The sequence below is a fragment of the Ascaphus truei genome, chromosome 13, assembly GCF_040206685.1.
Source record: "Ascaphus truei isolate aAscTru1 chromosome 13, aAscTru1.hap1, whole genome shotgun sequence".
Classification (NCBI taxonomy): Eukaryota; Metazoa; Chordata; class Amphibia; order Anura; family Ascaphidae; genus Ascaphus; species Ascaphus truei.
In genome coordinates, this window is record NC_134495.1 from 34,798,062 (window position 1) to 34,814,467 (window position 16,406).

The 16,406-nt window shown below is 58.1% G+C and overlaps 2 protein-coding genes across 3 annotated transcripts; both read left to right on the forward strand.

The window, feature by feature from the left end:
- The first annotated feature begins 1,584 nt into the window (after nt 1-1,584).
- LOC142465128 (apoptosis regulator R1-like) lies at nt 1,585-6,326 on the forward strand. 2 transcript variants are annotated; one of them, XM_075569061.1, is made up of 3 exons: nt 1,585-1,705; nt 4,048-4,475; nt 5,737-6,325. In XM_075569061.1, exons 2-3 carry the CDS (start codon nt 4,059-4,061, stop codon nt 5,884-5,886), a joined length of 567 nt encoding a protein of 188 aa, XP_075425176.1. In that variant the 5' UTR covers nt 1,585-1,705; nt 4,048-4,058; the 3' UTR covers nt 5,887-6,325. The 2 variants fall into 2 exon arrangements, with proteins under 2 accessions (XP_075425176.1, XP_075425177.1); XM_075569062.1 differs by lacking the exon at nt 1,585-1,705 and adding an exon at nt 1,811-1,993 and having other exon boundaries at nt 5,737-6,326.
- A 208-nt stretch (nt 6,327-6,534) lies between these two features.
- LOC142464628 (uncharacterized) lies at nt 6,535-12,480 on the forward strand. The gene is made up of 3 exons (XM_075567997.1): nt 6,535-6,633; nt 11,282-12,220; nt 12,268-12,480. Exons 1-3 carry the CDS (start codon nt 6,535-6,537, stop codon nt 12,478-12,480), a joined length of 1,251 nt encoding a protein of 416 aa, XP_075424112.1.
- The last annotated feature ends 3,926 nt before the right edge of the window (nt 12,481-16,406 follow it).

Genomic DNA, 16,406 nt, shown 5'->3' on the forward strand with positions numbered 1-16,406 from the left:
AGGGAGTGGTTATATGGGGTAATAGGAGTTATAGGGAGCGGCTATATGGGGCAATAGGAGGAGTTATAGGGAGTGGTTATATTGGCTAATAGGAGGAGTTATAGGGAGTGGTTATATTGGCTAATAGGAGGAGTTATAGGGAGAGGTTATATGGGGTAATAGGAGTTATATGGGGTAATTGGGGAATACAGGGAAGGGTCATATAATAATAGCATGTTCTTGTATAGCGCTGCTAGTTTTACGTAGCGCTTTACAGAGACATTTTGCAGGCGCAGGTCCCGGCCCCGTGTAGCTAACAAGCTTACAACCTATTTTTTGATGCCTGAGGCACAGGGAGAGTGACTTGTCCAAGGTCACAAGGAGCCGACAACGGGAATTGAACCAGGTTCCCTGCATCACACTCAATGCCAGTCAGTGTCTGGCCACTCAGTGCCACTCCTTCTCCTTATGGGGGTAATAGGAGTTATAGGGAGCGGGTATATGGGGTATTGGAGAAGTTATAGGGAGCGGGTATATGGGGTAATTGGAGGAGTTATAGGGAGCGGGTATATGGGGTAATATGAGGAGTTATAGGGAGCGGTTATATGGGGTAATAAGAGGAGTTATAGGGAGAGGGTATATGGGGTAATAGGAGTTATAGGGAGCAGGTATATGGGTTAATAGGAGGAGTTATAGGGAGCGGTTATATGGGGTAATAGGAGGAGTTATAGGGAGCGGGTATATGGGGTAATAGGAGTTACATGGAGAGGTCATATGGGGTAATAGGAGTAATAGGGAGCGGGTATATGGGGTAATAGGAGGAGTTATAGGGAGCGGGTGTATGGAGTAATAGGAGGAGTTATAGGTAGAAGTTATATGGGGTAATAGGAGGAGTTACATGGAGAGGTCAAATGGGGTAATAGGGAGAGGTTATATGGGGCGATATATTTTGAAGGCGGGCTCGTTAAAATGGCATAACAATTCCAAAATGGCGGCCTCCTGTGTGGGGCGAGGACTCTACAGCCAGAGAGCAATCTAGTGACGTCACGCAGTGCGCACGCACCGGAATGAAAACCTCCGCTTAGGCTATCTGTGAGAGTGCTGGGAAAGTGATTGGCAGCGGTCTGGCCCAATGAGCAGGCCTGGAACCTAGCTCTGTAGGCGTATCCTGAGAGACCCGCTCTTGGCAGCGAGCGTCCAATAAACCACCCAGCTGTGACCAATCAGCAGCCTACGTTCCCGACGGACAGCACGCGCAATCCAATCGGAAAGGCGAGAATGCATCGCCTTGGAAACGACTAGCCAATCATCGGCGCCGCTGGCCTGACGGACAGCGCTCGCAGCCAACCCCTGCCCTGTTTGTGGATAAATTGGGTTGGTCCGCGCGGCCTGGGCGCTCAGTCGCAGTAAAATGGCGATGACGCTGCGCGGTGGGGCAGACTATGAGAACGGGCTGAGCGGGGCCGTGCAGGAGCCGGAGGACATGGAGGGGGTGCTGAGCGGGGGAGGCGGGGACATGGAGCTGCTGGGACCCGGCGGAGGAGGAGGAGGAAGCGGCGGGAGGAGGAGTCGCCGGAGCCCAGGCCGGAGAGGAGAGAACGGGGGGGGAGCTGCAACACCGGGAGCCCAGGCCGGACAGGGAAGCCTGGAGGAGGCGGAGGAAGAGGAGCTCGGGGAGGACCCCAGCATACAGGGGGATGTTATACACAATGTCTGTATATAACAGGTCAGCATACAGGGGGATGTTATACACAGTCTGTATATAACAGGTCAGGGGGGTGTTTTACACAGCGCCAGTATATGGGGGTCGCTGCGCGTCACCTCCACATTTTACGGTATGAGGGGCGGAGTCTAGCTGTTTTAGTCAGCAGGTGGGTCGCTTGTGACGTCGCCGTGACGCACCCGGAAGTGCTGCCGATACCCCGAGGAAGGAGAGTAGCGGGGATACTCAGGGACCGGAAGCTGCGGCATGAAACCGGAAGGGACTAGGGGGGCCCTGAACTACACCTGACCGGTTAGAACCAGGGAGCAAGGGGTTAATCATTGCGCTGCGGGTCACTGGCAGGGAAGGGGTTAACCATTGCTCTGCCAGGGAACGGGTTAACTATTGCTCTGCCAGGGAAAGGGTTAACCATTGCTCTGCCAGGGAAGGGGTTAACCATTGCTCTGCCAGGGAAGCGGTTAACATTGCTCTGTATCTCTGGCAGGGAGGGGGTTAATCATTGCTGTGTGTCTCTTGCAGAGAAGGGGTTAATCATTGCTGTGTGTGTCTCTTGCAGGGAAGAGGTTAATCATTGCTCTGTGTTTCTCTAGCTGGGAAAGGGTTAATCATTGCTGTGTGTGTCTCTTGCAGGGAAGAGGTTAATCATTGCTCTGCTGGCCTCTGGCAGGGAAGGGGTTAATCGTGGCTCCTCGAGGGTTTCTGCGCCTGTCTCACGGACGGCACACCTCTGTGAGCACAGGACTTGCGTATGTGACACGGGATAATACATACAGCTATCTGTCTGAGCCATTAATCTCCCCCGCAGGGTCCCTCACGTGAGTCATATCCCCCCTCACACCATTACTCTGCACCTCATCTTGCTGCCACGGCGGGTAACGGGAAGGTCTCACCCAAACAGGGAATCGCCACGCCACCCGTTGTAGCAAAAAATGTTCGAAAATGCCGTTACTCTCAAGATTTCAATTAGGGTCCGAGAGACAACACACCAATTATATTGGGGAAGTCATATACAGAACTAGTCCAGTGCTTGGTTACCGGGAAAGCAAGATTACACGAACATACGGTATAGTACGTGCGACCCGTTTCATAGATAAATGCGGCACTCCGAATAGAAAGCGCGGTGTCTGGTCACGGGACAATATCCGAGCGCTCGCAGTGATTGGAAGAGGCAAATCCGCGTGTGCGTGTGTGTGTGTGTGTGTGTGTGTGTGTGTGTGTTTGGCAGCGCTGTGGGACGTTTTGCTGTGACCAAAATGCTGGCCACTTCGGCGCGACCTCCGGTCCTGCGCCTGACCGGCCACTACAAAAACTGCCGTGTAAATGTCCCGCACGGGACCGCTTCACTGCCTAGACAGGCCGCTCCGACGCGCCATCTTTAAATGTCCTGCGGGACTAGGCAGTGTAGCGTTCTATAGCGGGGCATTTAAACACGCAGTTGTAGGAGCGGCAGGCCGGGTCGGGTGCGTTGCGGAAGTGTCCCAGTGGTGGCATTTTGGTCGCGGTGAAACGTCCCATTCCGCTGGCAGGGAGGGGAGTTGCAGCGCGGGTCTTTGGCAGGGAGAGCGTGGATTTGGCAATGCGGGGATTACTGCAGTGCTGGGGTCACTGGCAAGGCGTGTCTCTGGCAGTGTGGGGGGGTTCTCTCTCTGGCAGGGTGGGATTACAGTGTGTCTGGCAGGGTGGGGGGGTTCTCTCTCTGGCAGGGCGGGGTTAGTGTCTGGCAGGGTGGGGGGGCTCTCTCTGGCAGGGTGGGATTACAGTGTGTCTGGCAGGGTGGGGGGGTTCTCTCTCTGGCAGGGCGGGGTTAGGCCTCGTTCAAGGTGCTGGCTTCGGAGGGCGGGCGTGCTGACGTGCGTGCTGCCGTGAGCAACAAAGTATTCAATTTGAATACTTGTTGTCAGGGTAGCAACTGCCCTGCCTCCGAAGCCAGGCGTTGCCGCTGACGACAGCTTCAGTAAACGAAAATTTCGTTTCTTGGAGCTGAAGCAGCGTCACAGGGTCCGAGGCAGCCAATGAAATCATTCTTCAGAATGATTTCATGAATGCAGCTTGGATACTTTACCCTGCTGTCTGTAGCCCCGCCCCCTCCCCAATGCCGAAAAGTCTGCTGGGGGATAATCACATGTCGCCCAGCAAACTCCCAGCACTGCCTCCCGCACGCCCCCCCTCCGAGTCCTCAGCTGGCTCCCTGAACGAGCCCTTAGTGTGTCTGGCAGGGTGGGGGGGGTCTCTCTGGCAGGGTGGGATTACAGTGTGTCTGGCAGGGTGGGGGGTTTCTCTGGTTGGATGGGGTCTCAGACGGGCCTGTGGTTGGGCGGGGTTTACCGCGTGTTTCTCTCTTGCAGAGTGTGGCTGGATGGCGGAGTTCTCGTCGACATCCCGCGCCCTGGTGGAGGACTTTGTGCGGTACAAGCTGTGTCAGCGCGGTCTGAGGCCAGAACCTGCGGGTCTCCCTTCCTGCCCTCTTCATGGCGCGATGCGTGCTGCTGGGCACGTGTTTGAGGAGCGTTTCCGGCAGGAGTTCAGCGGGATCTCTGAACAGATCCATTTGACTCCCAGCACGGCGTACCCACGCTTCGCCGAAGTGGCAGGTGACCTCTTCCGGGACGGCGTGAACTGGGGGCGCGTGGTGGGGTTCTTTGTGTTTGGAGCCGCGCTCTGCGTAGAGAGCGTCAACAAAGAGATGTCACCGCTGGTACCGCGGATACAGGACTGGATGGGAACTTACCTGGAGACCAACCTCAGGGACTGGATACAGAACAACGGGGGCTGGGTGAGGGTCCTACCTTAACCCGCCCCCACTACCCATCCCCTAATTTCCTTCTCTCCCCCCCCCATCCCTTCTCTCCCCCCCCCATCCCTTCTCTCCCCCCCCCATCCCTTCTCTCCCCCCCTGCCCTTCTCACCCCCCTGCCCTTCTCTCCCCGCTTGCCCTTCTCTCCCCGCTTGCCCTTCTCTCCCCGCTTGCCCTTCTCTCCCCGCTTGCCCTTCTCTCCCCGCTTGCCCTTCTCTCCCCGCTTGCCCTTCTCTCCCCGCTTGCCCTTCTCTCCCCCCCTGCCCTTCTCTCCCCCCCTGCCCTTCTCTCCCCCCCTGCCCTTCTCTCCCCCCCTGCCCTTCTCTCCCCCCCTGCCCTTCTCTCCCCCCCTGCCCTTCTCTCCCCCCCTGCCCTTCTCTCCCCCCCTGCCCTTCTCTCCCCCCCTGCCCTTCTCTCCCCCCCTGCCCTTCTCTCCCCCCCTGCCCTTCTCTCCCCCCCTGCCCCCTTCTCTGACCCCCTGCCCCCTTCTCTGACCCCCTGCCCCCTTCTCTGACCCCCTGCCCCCTTCTCTGACCCCCTGCCCCCTTCTCTGACCCCCTGCCCCCTTCTCTGACCCCCTGCCCCCTTCTCTGACCCCCTGCCCCCTTCTCTGACCCCCTGCCCCCTTCTCTGACCCCCTGCCCCCTTCTCTGACCCCCTGCCCCCTTCTCTGACCCCCTGCCCCCTTCTCTGACCCCCTGCCCCCTTCTCTGACCCCTCCCCCCTGCCCCCTTCTCTGACCCCTCCCCCCTGTCCCCTTCTCTGACCCCTCCCCCCTGTCCCCTTCTCTGACCCCTCCCCCCTGTCCCCTTCTCTGACCCCTCCCCCCTGTCCCCTTCTCTGACCCCTCCCCCCTGTCCCCTTCTCTGACCCCTCCCCCCTGTCCCCTTCTCTGACCCCTCCCCCCTGTCCCCTTCTCTGACCCCTCCCCCCTGTCCCCTTCTCTGACCCCTCCCCCCTGTCCCCTTCTCTGACCCCTCCCCCCTGTCCCCTTCTCTGACCCCTCCCCCCTGTCCCCTTCTCTGACCCCTCCCCCCTGTCCCCTTCTCTGACCCCTCCCCCCTGTCCCCTTCTCTGACCCCTCCCCCCTGCCCTTCTCTGACCCCTCCCCCCTGCCCCTGCCCTTCTCTCCCCCCCCCCCCCCCTCTCCTAATACCCTCTACTGGAACGGTTGCGATAGAGGACGCGAGGGGGGAACTGGGCCTCTCTGTGCGGGGGTAACAGCGTCTCTGTCCTGCAGAACGGGTTCCTGGCCGTCTACGGGCCCGGTGCGACAGAGGAGGCAAGGAGGCAGCAGGAGGAGAACTGGGTCTCCCTGAAGACGGTCCTTGTGGGCGCGGTGGCACTGGGGGTTCTGGTGACCTTGGGCGCTCTGTTAGCCAGAAAGTGACACCCTGAGTCCTGGGACAGAAACACGAAGTGTTCACTACAAACTCTGCGCTGTCTGCTTGTCTCTGTGTGATTGTGTCACTGGGTGCGGCTGTATTTGTCGCGTGCGTGCGTGCGTGTGTGTGTGCGTGTGTGTGTGTGTGTGTGTGTGTGGTATCGTGCATGGTATGCGTACATGTATCGGCCATGCACTGTTTGTGTGCGCGCACAATACCGATGTACGCGGTGTGCGCCTGTGTTGACGCATACTCTGCGCGCTATTATTCAATTGTGCGGTGTGTCACTTTTGTGGTATGTGTTGCGTGTATTATCCTTGTCACATGATGTTTGCGTGCAGTATCTCATTGTGTGTGTGCAAAAAACAAACAATACAGACCGGCGCCTAAAGAGTCCAATATGGGTAGAAAAAAAGTCCAATAGTGATGAAGTGTCAAGAAGTAGTAAGTCCAATCTCGCACTTCCAAAATCCACAGCAGGATATTATGTGGCACATGTAAAGCAAGAAGAGGAAACCATCATAGTGCAAAACTGCTAGAAATAATAACAAATAGGACGAACACGACAAGGCAAATACTAGACAAACACAAGCAAGGCTGAGAAATAATACAAAGAGTTAATTTAATACACAAAATAAAAAGAACGTAGGCAGATGACGAATCCGGTTTGGAAAACCCGGATTCCTACTTACAAGACGTTCGCAATAACCACGCAAAGATATAAGGCGAGTAGTGAATGGCTCCGGCATCAGGTGAATGCGCGGCGTCCAGGCGCTGCTCCAAACACTGTCCTCCACTCCGCAACCGGATGTGCGTCACTGGGGGTGGGTCTGAGACGCTCCAAACGCTCTCTGCCACTCCGTGGCCGGAAATACGTCACCGGGGGTGGGTCAAACGCCGGAACCCCCTTCTCCTACTGCTGGTAATGCGATCACGCTCTCGTGAGTACTCTGCCTCAGTCCTTAGAGTAACTCTTACAAACTGCCCAACGCGTTTCGTGTGCTGGATATCACCTGTGGTGTACCGCAAGGCTCTGTTCTGGGGCCCCTACTCTTCTCAGTGTTCATCAATGATCTTCCCACAGCTTGTCAGGAAGCCTCAATACACATGTATGCAGATGACACAATCCTATATGCGCACAGCCATAGCCTCTCTGACCTTCAACACATACTTCAGTCTGACTTTTTGAGACTCGAAAACTGGATTTCCAGTTTGTAAGAGTTACTCTAAGGACTAAGGCAGAGTACTCACCAGAGCGTGATCGCATTACCAGCAGTAGGAGAAGGGGGTTCCGGCGTTTGACCCACCCCCGGTGACGTATTTCCGGCCACGGAGTGGCAGAGAGCGTTTGGAGCGTCTCAGACCCACCCCCAGTGACGCACATCCGGTTGCGGAGGGGAGGACAGTGTTTGGAGCAGCGCCTGGACGCCGCGCATTCACCTGATGCCGGAGCCGTTCACTACTCGCCTTATATCTTTGCGTGGTTATTGCGCACGTCTTGTAAGTAGGAATCCGGTTTTTCCAAACCGGATTCGTCACCTGCCTACGTTCTTTTTATTTTGTGTATTAAATTAACTCTTTGTATTATTTCTCAGCCTTGCTTGTGTTTGTCTAGTATTTGCCTTGTCGTGTTCGTCCTATTTGTTATTATTTCTAGCAGTTTTGCACTATGATGGTTTCCTCTTCTTGCTTTACATGTGCCACATAATATCCTGCTGTGGATTTTGGAAGTGCGAGATTGGACTTACTACTTCTTGACACTTCATCACTATTGGACTTTTTTTTCTACCCATATTGGACTCTTTAGGCGCCGGTCTGTATTGTTTGTTTTTTGCTTTGCACTGACTGTGTTTTGGGTTAGTTTCACTTGGCAGCCGTGCCTTAATTAATTAAGGTGTAGTGTAGGATCACACATTTTATCACTTTTTTATGTTTGTACACTGTTTATTTAATTAACACAGCCTTTTAGCTCTATTTACACCATTCTTTTTTCCTATACTGTGTGTGTGTGCACAATATATGTTGTGTGTGCACATAATGTTTGTATGTGCGTGGAGTATCTGTCGTGTGCGCGTGCGTGTGTCTTCTGCTTGGTTCCCCTGTGCTCTCTTGGCCTTTGTGGTGGGAGTTGGAGGGGAAGGCACAGATCTGTCCTCTCCTCCCACACGAACGTCTTTCCGTGCACTTTCCCAAGCAGACAGCACGGAACCCAGCACAGTGACCTAGAACCCCCCAGGAGGAGGGGATTGTGCAAGACTTGGAGTGATCACAAGGTGTCACGCTCATTAGTTCTAGCTGACTGGTGGGAGGAGGGGGGGGGGGAGAGGGTGAGAGACACTTCTATCACATGGAGTGAGACTTCCAATGTTCCCAAACACTTTTCCTGTGGGAGGCTTCGGCCTGGCCCTGCTCTGCATGCTGGTATATTTCTGGACCGCACATATGGGGTCACTCCCCCTCGTCACACCGCGGAAGGACTCCACATAAGAGGTCACACTACCACAAGCGAGGGTCTGGACATGTCTGCCCCAAGACAGGAGCCATCTCAGCCCTTCCCACTTGCCATGACTGATGGGAAGGGGCAAGAGGAGGAACCCTCCCCCCCCCATCTCCGACAAGGGGCCTCCGTACAGAACACTAAATGGATGGGGGGCTGCGAGTGCCCGGATGAGATCTGTAATAGTTTCCGGCACGGGACAGGATCGCCTTATTTACTAATTACTCATACAAATGTATCCCTACTTGCCCGGCTTTGCAGGAGTTAACATCGAGTTGGATATATACATGGCTGTGGTCGGTCTCTGAGACCTGGTCAGGGTGCTTGGTCAGTGCAGGCTGTAGTCAGCCTCAGACCTGGTCAGGGTGCTGGGTCAGGGTGCTGGGTCTGTGCAAGCTGGGCTCAGACATGGTCAGGGTGCTGGGTCTGTGCAGGCTGGGCTCAACCTCTCAGACCTGGTCAGGGTGCTGGGTCAGTGCAGGCTGGGCTCAGTCTCAGACCTAGTCAGTGTAGGCTGGGCTCAGCCTCTCAGACCTGGTCAGGGTCCGTGGTCAGTGCAGGCTGAGCTCAGTCTCAGACCTGGTCAGGGTGCTGGGTTGGTGCAGGCTGGGCTCAGACCTGCTCAGGGTGCTGGGTTGGTGCAGACTGGGCTCAGCCTCTCAGACCTGGTCAGGGTGCTGGGTCTGTGCAGGCTGGGCTCAGCCTCAGACCTGGTCAGGGTGCTGGGTCTGTGCAGTCTGGGCTCAGTCTCTCAGACCGGGTCAGGGTGCTGGGCAAAGTCTCTCAGACCTGGTCAGGGTGTGGGGTCAGTGCAGGCTGGGCTCAGTCTCAGACCTGGTCAGGGTGCGGGGTCAGTGCAGGCTGGGCTCAGACCTGGTCAGGGTGCTGGGTTGGTGCAGACTGGGCTCAGCCTCTCAGACCTGGTCAGGGTGCTGGGTCTGTGCAGTCTGGGCTCAGTCTCTCAGACCGGGTCAGGGTGCTGGGCAAAGTCTCTCAGACCTGGTCAGGGTGCGGGGTCAGTGCAGGCTGGGCTCTCAGACCTGGTCAGGGTGCTGGGTCAGTGCTGGCTGGGCTCAGACCTCGTCAGGGTGCTGGGTTGGTGCAGGCTGGGAGCAGCCTCTCAGACCTGGTCAGGGTGCTGGATCCGTGCAGGCTAGCCTCAGTCTCAGACCTGGTCAGTGTAGGCTGAGCTCAATCTCTCAGACCTGGTCAGGGTGCTGGGCAAAGTCTCTCAGACCTGGTCATGGTGCTGGGCAAAGTCTCAGACCTGGTCAGGGTGCTGGGTCAGTGCAAGCTGGTCTCGGTCTCTTAGACCTGGTCAGGGTGCGTGGTCAGTGCAAGCTGGGCTCAGACCTGGTCAGGGTGCTGGGTCAGTGCTGGCTGGGCTCAGACCTCGCCAGGGTGCTGGGTTGGTGCAGGCTGGGATCAGCCTCTCAGACCTGGTCAGGGTGCTGGGTCGGTGCAGGGTGGGCAAAGTCTCTCAGACCTGGTCAGGGTGCTGGGTCGGTGCAGGGTGGGCTCAGTCTCAGACCTGGTCAGGGTGCTGGGTCTGTGAAGGCTAGCCTCAGTCTCAGACCTGGTCAGGGTGCTGAGCAAAGTCTCTCAGACCTGGTCAGGGTGCTGGGCAAAGTCTCTCAGACCTGGTCAGGGTGCTGGGCAAAGTCTCAGACCTGGTCAGGGTGCTGGGTCAGTGCAGGCTGGGCTCAACCTCTCAGACCTGGTCAGGGTGCTGGGTCAGTGCAGGCTGGGCTCCGCCTCTCAGACCTGGTCAGGGTGCTGGGTTGGTGCAGGCTGGGCTCAGCCTCTCAGACCTGGTCAGGGTGCTGGGTCTGTGCAGTCTGGGCTCAGTCTCAGACCTGGTCAGGGTGCTGGGCAAAGTCTCTCTGACCTGGTCAGAATTCTGGGTCAGTGCAGGCTGGGCTCTCAGACCTCGTCAGGGTGCTGGGTTGGTGCAGGCTGGGATCAGCCTCTCAGACCTGGTCAGGGTGCTGGGTTTGTGCAGGCTGGGCTCAGTCTCAGACCTGGTCAGTGCAGGCTGGGCTCAGTCTCAGACCTGGTCAGGGTGCTGGGTCTGTGCAGGCTGGGCTCAGTCTCAGACCTGGTCAGTGCAGGCTGGGCTCAGTCTCAGACCTGGTCAGGGTGCTGGGCTCAGTCTCTCAGACCTGGTCAGGGTGCTGGGCAAAGTCTCTCAGACCTGGTCAGGGTGCTGGGCAAAGTCTCTCAGACCTGGTCAGGGTGCTGGGTCGGTGCAGGCTGTGCTCAGTCTCTCCGACCAGGTCTGGGTGCAGGCTGGGCTCAGTCTCTCAGACATGGTCAGGGTGCTGGGTCAGTGCCGGCTGGGCTCAGTCTCAGACCTGGTCAGGGTGCTGGGTCTGTGCAGGCTGGGCTCAGTGTCAGACCTGGTCAGGGTGCTGGGTCAGTGCAGGCTGGGCTCAGTGTCTCAGACCTGGTCAGGGTGCTGGGTCGGTGCAGGGTGGGCAAAGTCTCTCAGACCTGGTCAGGGTGCTGGGTCGGTGCAGGGTGGGCTCAGTCTCAGACCTGGTCAGGGTGCTGGGTCTGTGAAGGCTAGCCTCAGTCTCAGACCTGGTCAGGGTGCTGAGCAAAGTCTCTCAGACCTGGTCAGGGTGCTGGGCAAAGTCTCTCAGACCTGGTCAGGGTGCTGGGCAAAGTCTCAGACCTGGTCAGGGTGCTGGGTCAGTGCAGGCTGGGCTCAACCTCTCAGACCTGGTCAGGGTGCTGGGTCAGTGCAGGCTGGGCTCCGCCTCTCAGACCTGGTCAGGGTGCTGGGTTGGTGCAGGCTGGGCTCAGCCTCTCAGACCTGGTCAGGGTGCTGGGTCTGTGCAGTCTGGGCTCAGTCTCAGACCTGGTCAGGGTGCTGGGCAAAGTCTCTCTGACCTGGTCAGAATTCTGGGTCAGTGCAGGCTGGGCTCTCAGACCTCGTCAGGGTGCTGGGTTGGTGCAGGCTGGAATCAGCCTCTCAGACCTGGTCAGGGTGCTGGGTCAGTGCAGGCTGGGCTCAGTCTCAGACCTGGTCAGTGCAGGCTGGGCTCAGTCTCAGACCTGGTCAGTGCAGGCTGGGCTCAGTCTCTCAGACCTGGTCAGGGTGCTGGGCAAAGTCTCTCAGACCTGGTCAGGGTGCTGGGCAAAGTCTCAGACCTGGTCAGGGTGCTGGGTCAGTGCAGGCTGGGCTCAACCTCTCAGACCTGGTCAGGGTGCTGGGTCAGTGCAGGCTGGGCTCCGCCTCTCAGACCTGGTCAGGGTGCTGGGTTGGTGCAGGCTGGGCTCAGCCTCTCAGACCTGGTCAGGGTGCTGGGTCTGTGCAGGCTCGGCTCAGCCTCTCAGATTTGGTCAGGGTGCTGGGTCTGTGCAGTCTGGGCTCAGTCTCAGACCTGGTCAGGGTGCTGGGCAAAGTCTCTCTGACCTGGTCAGAATTCTGGGTCAGTGCAGGCTGGGCTCTCAGACCTCGTCAGGGTGCTGGGTTGGTGCAGGCTGGGATCAGCCTCTCAGACCTGGTCAGGGTGCTGGGTCTGTGCAGGCTGGGCTCAGTCTCAGACCTGGTCAGTGCAGGCTGGGCTCAGTCTCAGACCTGGTCAGGGTGCTGGGTCTGTGCAGGCTGGGCTCAGTCTCAGACCTGGTCAGTGCAGGCTGGGCTCAGTCTCAGACCTGGTCAGGGTGCTGGGCTCAGTCTCTCAGACCTGGTCAGGGTGCTGGGCAAAGTCTCTCAGACCTGGTCAGGGTGCTGGGCAAAGTCTCTCAGACCTGGTCAGGGTGCTGGGTCGGTGCAGGCTGTGCTCAGTCTCTCCGACCAGGTCTGGGTGCAGGCTGGGCTCAGTCTCTCAGACCTGGTCAGGGTGCTGGGTCAGTGCCGGCTGGGCTCAGTCTCTCAGACCTGGTCAGGGTGCTGGGTCTGTGCAGGCTGGGCTCAGTGTCAGACCTGGTCAGGGTGCTGGGTCAGTGCAGGCTGGGCTCAGTGTCTCAGACCTGGTCAGGGTGCTGGGTCGGTGCAGGGTGGGCAAAGTCTCTCAGACCTGGTCAGGGTGCTGGGTCGGTGCAGGGTGGGCTCAGTCTCAGACCTGGTCAGGGTGCTGGGTCTGAAGGCTAGCCTCAGTCTCAGACCTGGTCAGGGTGCTGAGCAAAGTCTCTCAGACCTGGTCAGGGTGCTGGGCAAAGTCTCTCAGACCTGGTCAGGGTGCTGGGCAAAGTCTCAGACCTGGTCAGGGTGCTGGGTCAGTGCAGGCTGGGCTCAACCTCTCAGACCTGGTCAGGGTGCTGGGTCAGTGCAGGCTGGGCTCCGCCTCTCAGACCTGGTCAGGGTGCTGGGTTGGTGCAGGCTGGGCTCAGCCTCTCAGACCTGGTCAGGGTGCTGGGTCTGTGCAGTCTGGGCTCAGTCTCAGACCTGGTCAGGGTGCTGGGCAAAGTCTCTCTGACCTGGTCAGAATTCTGGGTCAGTGCAGGCTGGGCTCTCAGACCTCGTCAGGGTGCTGGGTTGGTGCAGGCTGGGATCAGCCTCTCAGACCTGGTCAGGGTGCTGGGTCTGTGCAGGCTGGGCTCAGTCTCAGACCTGGTCAGTGCAGGCTGGGCTCAGTCTCAGACCTGGTCAGGGTGCTGGGTCTGTGCAGGCTGGGCTCAGTCTCAGACCTGGTCAGGGTGCTTGGCTCAGTCTCATATCTGGTCAGGGTGCTGGGCAAAGTCTCTCAGACCTGGTCAGGGTGCTGGGCAAAGTCTCTCAGACCTGGTCAGGGTGCTGGGCAAAGTCTCTGAGACCTGGTCAGGGTGCTGGGCAAAGTCTCAGACCTGGTCAGGGTGCTGGGTCGGTGCAGGCTGTGCTCAGTCTCTCCGACCAGGTCTGGGTGCAGGCTGGGCTCAGTCTCTCAGACCTGGTCAGGGTGCTGGGTCTGTGCAGGCTGGGCTCAGTGTCAGACCTGGTCAGGGTGCTGGGTCAGTGCAGGCTGGGCTCAGTGTCTCAGACCTGGTCAGGGTGCTGGGTCGGTGCAGAATGGGCAAAGTCTCTCAGACCTGGTCAGGGTGCTGGGTCGGTGCAGGGTGGGCTCAGTCTCAGACCTGGTCAGGGTGCTGGGTCTGTGAAGGCTGGGCTCAACCTCTCAGACCTGGTCAGGGTGCTGGGTCAGTGCAGGCTGGGCTCAGCCTCTCAGACCTGGTCAGGGTGCGTAGTCAGTGCAGGCTGGGCTCAGTCTTTCAGACCTGGTCAGGGTGTTGGGTTGGTGCAGGCTGGGCTCAGCCTCAGACCTGGTCAGAGTGCTGGGCAAAGTCTCTCAGACCTGGTCAGGGTGCGGGGTCAGTGCAGGCTGGGCTCTCAGACCTGGTCAGGGTGCTGGGTTGGTACAGGCTGGGCTCAGCCTCTCAGACCTGGTCAGGGTGCTGGGTCAGTCTCAGACCTCGTCAGGATGCTGGGTCAGTGCAGGTTGAGCTCAGACCTGGTCAGGGTGCTGGGTCAGTGCTGGCTGGGCTCAGACCTGGTCAGGGTGCTGGGTCAGTGCTGGCTGGGCTCAGACCTCGTCAGGGTGCTGGGTTGGTGCAAGCTGGGATCAGCCTCTCAGACCTGGTCAGGGTGCTGGGTCTGTGCAGGCTAGCCTCAGTCTCAGACCTGGTCAGTGTAGGCTGGGCTCAATCTCTCAGACCTGGTCAGTGTAGGCTGGGCTCAATCTCTCAGACCTGGTCAGGGTGCTGGGCAAAGTCTCAGACCTGGTCAGGGTGCTGGGCAAAGTCTCAGACCTGGTTAGGGTGCTGGGTCAGTGCAAGCCGGTCTCGGTCTCTTAGACCTGGTCAGGGTGCGTGGTCAGTGCAAGCTGGGCTCAGACCTGGTCAGGGTGCTGGGTCTGTGCAGCCTCTCAGATCTGGTCAGGGTGCTGGGTCTGTGCAGTCTGGGCTCAGTCTCAGACCTGGTCAGGGTGCTGGGCAAAGTCTCTCAGACTTGGTCAGGATGCTGGGTCAGTGCAGGCTGGGCTCTCAGACCTCGTCAGGGTGCTGGGTTGGTGCAGGCTGGGATCAGCCTCTCAGACCTGGTCAGGGTGCTGGGTCTGTGCAGGCTGGGCTCAGTCTCAGACCTGGTCAGTGCAGGCTGGACTCAGTCTCAGACCTGGTCAGGGTGCTGGGCAAAGTCTCTCAGACCTGGTCAGGGTGCTGGGCAAAGTCTCTCAGACCTGGTCAGGGTGCTGGGCAAAGTCTCTCAGACCTGGTCAGGGTGCTGGGTCGGTGCAGGCTGTGCTCAGTCTCTCCGACCAGGTCTGGGTGCAGGCTGGGCTCAGTCTCTCAGACCTGGTCAGGGTGCTGGGTCAGTGCCGGCTGGGCTCAGTCTCTCAGACCTGGTCAGGGTGCTGGGCAAAGTTTCAGACCTGGTCAGGGTGCTTGGTCAGTGCCGGCTGGGCTCAGTCTCTCAGACCTGGTCAGGGTGCTGGGCAAAGTTTCAGACCTGGTCAGGGTGCTGGGTCAGTGCAGGCTCAGCCTCAGACCTGGTAAGGGTGCTGGGCAAAGTCTCTCAGACCTGGTCAGGACGCTGGGTCAGTGCAGGTTGGGCTCAGACCCGGTCAGGGTGCTGGATCAGTGCTGGCTGGGCTCAGACCTCGTCAGGGTGCTGGGTTGGTGCAGGCTGGGATCGGCCTCTCAGACCTGGTCAGGGTGCTGGGTCAGTGCAGGATGGGCTCAGACCTGGTCAGGGTGCTGGGCAAAGTCTCTCAGACCTGGTCAGGGTGTGGGGTCAGTGCAGGCTGGGCTCAGTCTCAGACCTGGTCAGGGTGCTGGGTTGGTGCAGGCTGGGCTCAGCCTCTCAGACCTGGTCAGGGTGCTGGGTCTGTGCAGTCTGGGCTCAGTCTCTCAGACCTGGTCAGGGTGCTGGGCAAAGTCTCTCAGACCTGGTCAGGGTGCGGGGTCAGTGCAGGCTGGGTTCATACCTGGTCAGGGTGCTGGGTTGGTGCAGGCTGGGTTCAGCCTCTCAGACCTGGTCAGGGTGCTGGGCAAAGTCTCTCAGACCTGGTCAGGGTGCTGGGCAAAGTCTCTCAGACCTGGTCAGGGTGCTGGGTCAGTGCAAGCTGTCCTCGGTCTCTCAGACCTGGTCAGGGTGCGTGGTCAGTGCCGGATGGGCTCAGACCTGGTCAGGGTGCGTGGTCAGTGCCGGCTGGGCTCAGTCTCTCAGACCTGGTCAGGGTGCTGGGTCTGTGCAGGCTGGGCTCAGTGTCAGATCTGGTCAGGGTGCTGGGTGGGCAAAGTCTCTCAGACCTGGTCAGGTTGCTGGGTCAGTGCAGGCTGGGCTCAGCCTCTCAGACCTGGTCAGGGTGCTGGGCAAAGTCTCTCAGACCTGGTCAGTGCAGGCTGGGCTCAGTCTCAGGTGCAGGAAGTATATATCAATAGTGGCGCTCTACTTATAATTAAAACACGTGTTAACACAGTATTAACATTTCAATGGAAAAGTAAATATAAATGTAGTGATACAAACGAATTCTTTGGATGCTGCTGTAACCCAATGAACGATTGCTCTCTCAATCCCAGGTGAGTATGAAGAGGTGCTGGTCGTTGGGACGCGCAAACATGTGAAAACAAAAAATAAATCTAATAGTGCAATATTGTTATATAACAAGTGTAAATGTCTCTGTCTTCTCGAGGTCTATGAATTGTATACTCACAGAAGTGAGGATAGATCAATGTACGTAGCGGTATCTTTAGATTATGCCTCGTCGGCTGTGAGGAATAGTATGCCAGCTTCAGCAGTGATGTATAGATGAATACCTTTAGTGGTTAGACACAGAGAACCAATCATAGTGCGGACTGTAGAAACCTGTATTAAAATAGTAAGTATATTACAATACACTCACATGATTTAGGATGTTATTAGGCATTTAGATACACAATCGATCTCGCCTCCGGTTTGTGTGAACTTTCTGCTTCTGCTCTGCGTGCGTCTCACAGCTGCGTTCCAGCGAATCCGGATGTGACGTCAGCAAGATCTGGGGGTTCCGGTCGGCGAAGTGGCTGTGGATCCTCTGTCAGCGTCACTCTACGCGTTTCACCTTTCTC